This window comes from Sparus aurata, chromosome 7 (genome assembly GCF_900880675.1).
Source record: "Sparus aurata chromosome 7, fSpaAur1.1, whole genome shotgun sequence".
NCBI lineage: Eukaryota > Metazoa > Chordata > Actinopteri > Spariformes > Sparidae > Sparus > Sparus aurata.
The window spans coordinates 12,290,375-12,299,188 of NC_044193.1; the positions used below are offsets into that span (position 1 = coordinate 12,290,375).

At 38.1% G+C, this 8,814-nt stretch overlaps 1 protein-coding gene across 1 annotated transcript; it reads left to right on the forward strand.

The window, feature by feature from the left end:
* The first annotated feature begins 1,353 nt into the window (after positions 1 to 1,353).
* Positions 1,354 to 8,606, forward strand: LOC115585122 (opioid growth factor receptor-like protein 1). The gene is given in 8 exon segments (XM_075488176.1): positions 1,354 to 1,680; positions 2,227 to 2,292; positions 2,384 to 2,465; positions 2,561 to 2,639; positions 4,033 to 4,099; positions 4,582 to 4,730; positions 4,814 to 4,892; positions 4,894 to 8,606. Coding segments are annotated over 8 exon segments (1,674 nt in total). The 5' UTR covers positions 1,354 to 1,554; the 3' UTR covers positions 5,920 to 8,606.
* Positions 8,607 to 8,814: the final 208 nt, after the last annotated feature.

Consider the following 8,814-nt stretch of genomic DNA (forward strand, 5'->3'; position numbering starts at 1 on the left):
CTCTCCTTATTATATACAGGGTATTTCAAATAACAGAAATAATAATAATTTAATGGACTGTATGTATCATGACCCAGTATCCTGTTAGGTCCTTCCTCAGTGATGTTAGGTTAACATAAAGCGTCTTAAATACTGAATCCAGTGCAGGTGTCCCTATATGGTACCAACAGCTGATCTTTTGACTTCAGTCCATGTTCCAGATTTGAGCTCCTACATGTCTAACAGGTCTGAGCAGTATCCATTATAGATCAGAGATTTAAGTCCATGTCATTGTAAAGACTGGAAGCTAAACAAAATTCAATTCATAATGTGTTTACATGAGACTTACACTACTGGTAACAGACCTTTCTGAATGTTTTTACCCGATCAATGTGCCTGTCAGCCACAGTCACATTCATCTGATTACTAATCTCAAGTCTCTCAAGCAGTCAGACAGGTGTTGCCATTAATAAAGCTCAACATAATGGGGAAGTATATAAACTTTAATTTAAGGAAGTGTTATGCCATCATTTTCATTATTATTGTAGCATTAGTTGTCCTTGAATTTGAGAGTTGAGAAATAACAGAACATTTGATGGCACGTTTGAAAAACACTGACTGGATGTTTACTCGATACCTTTTCTCGGTGTAAATTGATTAAAAGTGATTTTAATGTAGTAAAAGATTGTATAGAATATATTAACAAAGTTGTAGTGGTTTGAAAACACTGTTATTTTAGTTTTAGTGTATCAATTTTGTCAAATTAGGTTGAAATTTTTAGGGGGAAAAAAGGGTAAGTGGGCCATTTTTCATAAAGAGGTTCAAAATGTATATTTTTGTAACCATGAAATCGATAAAAGTCTGTTGGAGCCCACCTCAGAATGTGAACGTAAACATTATCTCTGTGAGCTGAGTTTACTTGTGTTAATGAAGATATAGTGCATCATTATAAATTCCTACTACATTTCACTATTTGTTAATAAAACAGTTATTCCTTGACTTCATGTAGTGTTTATCATGACATTGCTGTTGTTTGTGTTATATAACAGACAAGTGAAAGAGTTTTTCTGTACCTAAGATAAGCTGCCTGACTCATATCAGCTGGGTTGCAGTTTTTATGGCCATGAACCAACACAGCAAGTGTGATGCCTTCATCGGCTCGGAAAATTGAGTTATTTCTGTCAGAAAGCACATTGACAACATCATTAAGTGCCAAACAGCACCACAACAGTATAAAATGTACATGATAAGCGTCAAAGAAGGGGATTTTTACGCCAAAAAGAAAAAAAAGATGAGAGACTAATATTCGATTAAGGCAATGACCCCGGAAATTCTGTGTCAAGCTAGGTGAAGAAAGATCATCCGTACTTAGCAGGAGCACTTGAAGGCAGCATCAGTACTGCAGCCGCCAACGGCGCCGCTGTCTGACGATGGTAGACCGGAGAGACGGATGGTCAGGGCCGTCCCCGTGTAACCTGAACATGCAGGCGTAAGTTGATTCGTGCCCGTTTGTATTGATAAACCAGGATACACGTCTATTTAGTTTTATCTAGTCACACAACGCGTGTTTAAACCATGGAGGACGACTGTATTTGTGAGTACGACTCGACCTGGGACACAGAGAGTGATGGAGACGACCCGGCCGGAGAGAGCCAAACCCGACGGTCATGTCAAGACAAAAACAAATCTGGATGGACTTTGGTGAGTGTGTGCGCTTCCATTGTCTCTCCGCTTAACCCCTAATTTCTCTAAATGATGTCATGGCATTGAATATATCGACTCGGAACTCATTGCTTTTGCACCCGGCAGTGCCTGGGAAGCTAATGATAGCTTAATGCATCTCTGCTGCAGGCTTGCTAACTAGCCTAGCTAGCCGTTGACGTTAGCTTACTTTTGAGGGGTTATAACTTGCTGGCGTTACGTTTGGATATTTATGTCGGGCTGCCTACAGTGTGTGCAATGCATAGTTTGTAACTCATAGTCAAAATGCTTCTTTTGATAACCATTAAGTGTTAAGCCCCTCTCCGGAAGTGGAAATGGATTAGCTTGGCCCATACATGTCAACTTGATATTAGGTTATGGCAGCTTTCTACAGCCATTACAAACACTACAGATCGTGGCATCATCAGCGATAACACAATGATTTGTAATAGATTTTTTGGATTAGGATGCTTAAACGATGATTTCCTCAGCTCGTGTAACAGTGAACCGTTTGCAGGCTAATTTCACTTTCACTTTTATTTGCAGTGGCACCATACGTCCAGAAACACGAGGGCAGCAAAGGACATGCAGAACTACAGAAGAGGATATCCTGTAAGTAAAAAAACACCCAAGTCATTCACCAGAAAACGTCTCGTCCATCACATCTGAGTGAGCTCAAATCATGGTGTTTTTGTTTTGTCAGAATCTTACAGACGATGAGTGCTCAGAAGACAAAATGAACAATTTGCAGTTTTATCTCAACAAATTTCCTTCTGCCCCCGATGGTAATGTATTTGGACTTTATTAGAAGATGTTTTTAGTGTTTGACAAAGTCAGAAGCTTGTTGTTGATGTGGTGCTTCCTTTATCACTCGGCACAGATGTCTACATCGAATCGTTTCTGAAGGAGTGGAAAAATGACTACAAAAGACTGGAGAGAGTTCACTCGTACATTCAGTGGTACGTGTTGTTTACAGGCTGTGGTGTGTGTTTTGAGCTAATGTCATCTTATTCTGGTGACCTCGCATGCAAAGGAATTTTAATAGAGGTAAATCGATTATCTATTAGGGCCGATGTTCGGCATTTATCGATTATCGGCATCAGGGATTTTTTCTGTTGGATTGCCGATAAAATGTTAAAATGTGCTAATGTCCAGCCTACAGCAATATCTGGTTGGTAACATGTCACAATTAATAGCCCATAAACACCAAATAATCTGAATCTAATCTGTAACTAAATGTGTTGAATGAACGTAGTCAAGGGGAAGAAAGAAGTAGTGGGAAATGGAAATTCTCAAGTACCTCAAAATTGGACTTAAGGCAGTAACTGAGTAAAATGTACTTTTATTACTGTACGTTTATTTCATCACAGGCTGTTGGACAATTTGACACAGATTTTTAATTTTTACTGCAAATGAGTACCGATCCCAAATATCACTTGTCATTCTCCTTGATTTCAAATTATTAGTATCGGCCATGAAAAGTCATATTGGTCGACCCCCATGTAAGGTTGTAATATATAGTAGCATATGTGCTCCAAAATGTTCTCTATTGTGAATGTGTGCTGCACCTCTGCCTGTTTCAGGTCGGCTTGTTCATCACTCCCTGTCTTAACCTTTGGATCTCTGCAGTATATTCAAATGTTTCATATGAAATCAAAATCAAAGGTCAATCAACCATAATAATTGATTAAATTCGTGAAATTATCTCATAAATTAACAGAATACAAACATTTTCAAGAGGTTTTTCGTCAAATATTACTGAACATAAACACAATGCTCATTGGTTCAAAAGATTTCTATAGTAGAAAACATGAACAAAATAAAGTACAAAGGCGTTTCGATATTTAGTTTCTTCTGCAATAGAAATATTTCCCCAGAGCCTACGTTGATATTTTTGCTTACTGTAATTATTTTCTTTGAGTATCTTCAAATCCTTAATATGATCACAACAACAAAGTGCACTTCATTCAAAACCGCAAAACTTATTTTTCATTTAGTCTCAAGGTCAAACTGTTGTATCAATGATCTCTCCACATTTGATTTTTCAAAATGTTAGAAATCAAACTCCAAACATTATGGTTTCTTATTTTCTGTTGGCATAATCACAGCTTTCTCTTTTTCCTTTCTCTTTTCTCTCTCTAAGTTCATGATAACGTTCAGTGGTACTAGGAGACCTCGTTTAGCTTCATTTGCTGAACACTTGTATGTTGTGATTTGTGGTGCTGCACAAAGAGTATATTGTATATTAGGGTTACAAACTGTTGCAGGAGCAGCTGATATCATCTTTATTGAATTAGAGTGTAGTTTCATTAGATGCTAATTGGTTTTATGTTGTTTCTCTGCCATTGTAAGGCTGTTTCCACTGCGAGAGCCGGGGGTTAATTACATGGCCTCAGAACTCACCAAGAAGGAAATCGAGGTAAGTGTGTCACAGTGAACGAGTAACCTGTAATTTCTGGCACAACATAAGATAACTGAAGATCTTCAAGTAGTCCTCTTATGTCAAGTGCTCATGGAGGTTAATGTCAAGATTTGAGTCAAAGCTGAATATTTCTTGAATATCTATCCCAGTCTGACCTACTCTTCATCACCACCTTACCAGTGTTTCAGAACATGTTTTTCATGCATTTTTAAGATTCTTCTGTAGAGAAAGTAGTTCAGTGTTTTGGGAACTTTGTGTTTGTGTTCTTAAACATTGCTGTTTTCATATGGACAGCAGATATAGGCTCATGAAGTTGAACACTTACCCTTAACCTTACCCTTTTTTGTGTACTGTACTAAAGGCTAGCCAGCTAGAACAACTAAACATTTTTACATGTGTGACCCATATCACTCTTGTGTGTTTGATCAAAAAAGTTGGTGTTTGCTTGTATTTATCTTTACTTAATATTTGTTTACCAGGCCTTCAAGAAGAATGAGGATGCCAAAAAGAGACTTGTCGAGTCCTATGAACTCATGTTGGGCTTCTATGGTATTCGTTTGGTCAACAAAGAGACGGGGGAAGTGAAACGAGCAGAAAATTGGAAGGAGCGATTTGGAAACCTTGAACGGTGAATATTCAGATATTCTCAAGTTGGCAACATTAAAGATTTGTACTATTTTACGATTTCAGCAACTGTTTCATCTCTTGCAGGAATATGCACAACAACCTGCGCATCACTCGCATCCTGAAGAGCCTCGGGGAGCTGGGCTTTGAGCACTACCAGGCCCCAGCTGGTGCGCTTTTTTCTTGAAGAGACTCTAGTCAAGAAGACCCTTAGCAGTGTCAAACGCAGCGTGCTTGACTACTTCCTGTTTGCTGTCCTGGACAAGGAAAAACGTCAGGAGCTTGTGCGCTTTGCCTACCTTCACTTTGAGCCAAAGGATAAGTTTGTGTGGTGTCCCAGAAAGATTCAGAAACAATTCAGGAAGGCAGAGAAGAGAGCTGATGCTGTTGGGAATGGAGATGGAAAAGATGAGGTCTATTCACGGAGTAAAAGCAAAGATGGGGAAGCTGTCGTGCAACAAAAAGAGGATGGACTTGATAAAGTTACAAAGGCTCAGAAAGGAACTGATAAAACTGCATCCAAAGACAAAAACAAATTGTCTGAGGAGTCCACAGAGCCAAAACCCGAAGCTGAGACAGTCGGAAATGGAAATGCAGAGGCTGAGTCTGCTAATGTAATTTCGGGAAATGGAAAAGACTCTACGGATGATGTTGATGACATGGATCTGACGTCCAGTCCTGAAACTGGGACGGCAAAAAACAAGCCCTGTGCTGACAACAACAATGACAACAAACTCACCAACGATTCGAAGGCCAGTGTCCAGGAAGCAGACAACATTATGCAAACAGACGGGGACGTAGACACTGAAAAACCACCAAAGAAGAAAAGAGAAGAAGACAAGGACCTGCCAAGTAACGGCTCTGCCGGGGCCAGTGGGCAGACGGAGGAAAAAGCTGGTGCTAATAAAGCCACTGGTCAAACGAGCCCTTCGGCACACACCCCCCTTAAGACTTCAAAACATTCACCCTCTCTTTCTTCAGGCAGGGAGGAAAAAATCCCAAGGACTGACTTTAATCAAGTGCCAGATACAAAGGAAGAGGAAGAAACGTCACAGGCGAATGGGTCAGCAACAAATGGGTCAGTGATGAGCACCGACAAAGGTGTGAATCAACAGACAAATGGGAAGGAATCTGAGGATATTGATATGGAATCACCCCCCTCGAGCTCAGATCAAAATGCTGGGAATTCATGAACAAACTGGATGATTGAAGAAAATACATTAATTTGCGCGTAAATGAATTGTAATATAGGGACAAAGTATGACTTAAAAAGACGTTCTGGCCTTATTTCTACTATATTTGATGTTTAGATATTGATTCTTTTCACTTTGAAGGAGTATATAAATTCATGAAATTATGAAATGTGGGACTGGATGTGACTTAGTTTCTACATGGCCATCAGACAACACTGAAGGATGAGGCTGGGGATGTTCTATAATTTTTCCTATTGCCAACAAATCCCGGTCAACAAATGTCAGAATCAGCAGGAGACTTGACATACCACTGCAGCCAAAGCTGAATGTGTTAGTAGGCTCATTTTCACTAGCTTTGCTAGCTTGCCTGTTTGTGATGGAGAAATCTAATCCGTGAAGAAGCATGTAACTGTAACTGTTAAGTATAACTCACAATTTATGGAAAAACACTGCAAAACATTGTACATAAACCTGCTGCGTTTTTATTTAAAGCTGATCGGTACTTGATTTCGGGGGTTGATATCAATGATAGGGAGTAAAATAATTCCAATATTGAGATATCGGCATTTTGCAAATGATTCCTCAAATGTGGTTATCAAACCACCATCAGACATTTATATGTTGGAGGCAGGATATCTTACAGTTTGACAATAAACATTATTGTCTAAAATCAGTGCACTGAAAACGGTAAACTCTGCTGAAAATTTAATAGTTAATATGATAATAATAATAATAATAATAATTTAATAGTTCTTCCCCATGAGTCTTTTTTCTACATAATAATCTATAAAAAAATATGCCAATATTTTGTGCCAACACCAGTATATCTTTCATAGGCCAGTATCGGCCAAAAGATATATCAGTCAGGCTCTACTTTCATTTACAACATCACATATAAATAATTACATTTCTAAAAAACGCATTTAAAGGTTGTTTAAATAAAACTTAAGTTGTATCATTGCAGAGTCTTTCCGTTAATGAGATACTTTCAATCTCAGAATACAATTCATTTTAGTCACTACTGAAATGTGTCCACTTTATCATTTAACCGTAAAACCCACAGCTAACAGTGGTTAGCTGCTAGGAAACATGCCAGCATTATTAGCTTGCTAGCAGTCGTGCTAACCCAGCTACTACACTATTCACCTTTACCTTGCCGGTCCAAAGCTCTTCATCAAGTCTCCCCAAAGCCACCATATTGTCAGTACTTTCTGACATTACGCTGTCTGTGGCTCAGCTCCAAGAACACTGGTTCTTATTAAAGACATCAGTCTACATAATCCCATCGAAGGTAACTCGTTTTCAGCAAATATTCCTCAGATGGAAGTATAAAGGGCTGTCGTTAGGGACCATTTTCAGCCAGACATTTACAACAGCAGGATGTTGTGTGTGGGACTGACTCAAAATAAACTGCAGTGTTGGTGTTTATTGTCACAAAGGAGCATGTCAGCCATCACTACAGTGTGGCTAATGGATGTGTTTTAATAGTTCTTTGATAGCAATGGAAGAATGTGGCATTCAAAGACCATTTGCAATTTAATGTTTTTTTTTTGTCGACAAGAAGAAAAATATAGACCATCACCAGACTTGTCCTTTTTCCGATTGTAATGACTGTCGGTAACTGATATTTGATATCTCTGCAGGATGCATAAAGCACTATAAATAATGTATATCAATTAAAAGATGGTTTCAGCGTTTTAAATACCCCTAATTCTTTCACAGCGAAACATGTTTTTTGCACTGAAAATAATGAATTGGAAAAGCTCTTTTTTTTTCCTTTTTGGGCTGTTTTTGTGTGAGTAAAAACATTCTGTACTGGTTTGTGTTTCTCTTCTGGACCCTGCTGTTAAAAATGGATTTAAGACTGAATGTCACTTATGTTGTATTTCAAAAAAATGTTGCACAGTCTGTATGTTGTCATGCAGATTCCGGGGAAATAGACTTTTGAACAACTGAAAAGCCTTGCCAAAAAAAATGTGATAAAGACTGGTTGATTGTACAGTGTGTTTGTCTTTTGGGCAGAACTGATGAAGCTTCAGTTTTGATAATTTAAAGTCAACTGTATGTTAATTTAATAGCCAGGTTGATTACATTGATGCATCTTTTTATATTTGCACTTAATTTTCACTATTAATTGTTAAGAAAAATATGGTATTTACACGATGAAATGGTAATAACTTTACAAAAAGTGCTGATTTTCTTTATATATGACTTCCTTTTCCAACTAAATACCTGGCTGTTGACGAAGCAGAATAAAGTTATACTATTTTTTTGATGCTTTTATGAAATAATTCTGCATTAAGCCACAGTCTTAGTCTTGTTATAGTTTATAAAAATTGCAGCAATTCTCAGGATGTCACTGTGGTGTGTCTCAGCTTTTGCTCCTATTCCAGAGACTCTTCTGCGATTTCTCAGTGCGGCCACATAGAGTAAGAAGTATCTGCGTTTTTCTCCAGCAAACAGACTCGGTGAAGTGACATGACTCACAACAGAGGGAAGAACAAGATGTTACAGTTATTGATTCAGCAGAGTTTGTTCAGGCCAAGGGTCTGAGGAAAGAGAGAAGAAAAAATATATACTGTTGGAGTTTAAAGTCGCTGTGTGTTATTGCATTGTCCATGCCAGCCTCTATCTCTAGTTCTGTCCATTCCCTGTTTGGAACATTCTAAATAAAGCATTTAACACTTTTTGTCGACTTGTTTTAAGTTTAGATAAGAGTAGTCGCTCAGATTGTGTTTGCTGTCCATGATAGAGGTGGATAGATGCTTGATAAGTAATTTCTGGGCTTTTTAAAATCTACATTGACTGCCATGGTTCAATAATTGAAGCTATTCTTTTTTTATAGGAATTCCAATACAAATAAGAAAACTGATCATTTCACATTTTTATATTTTA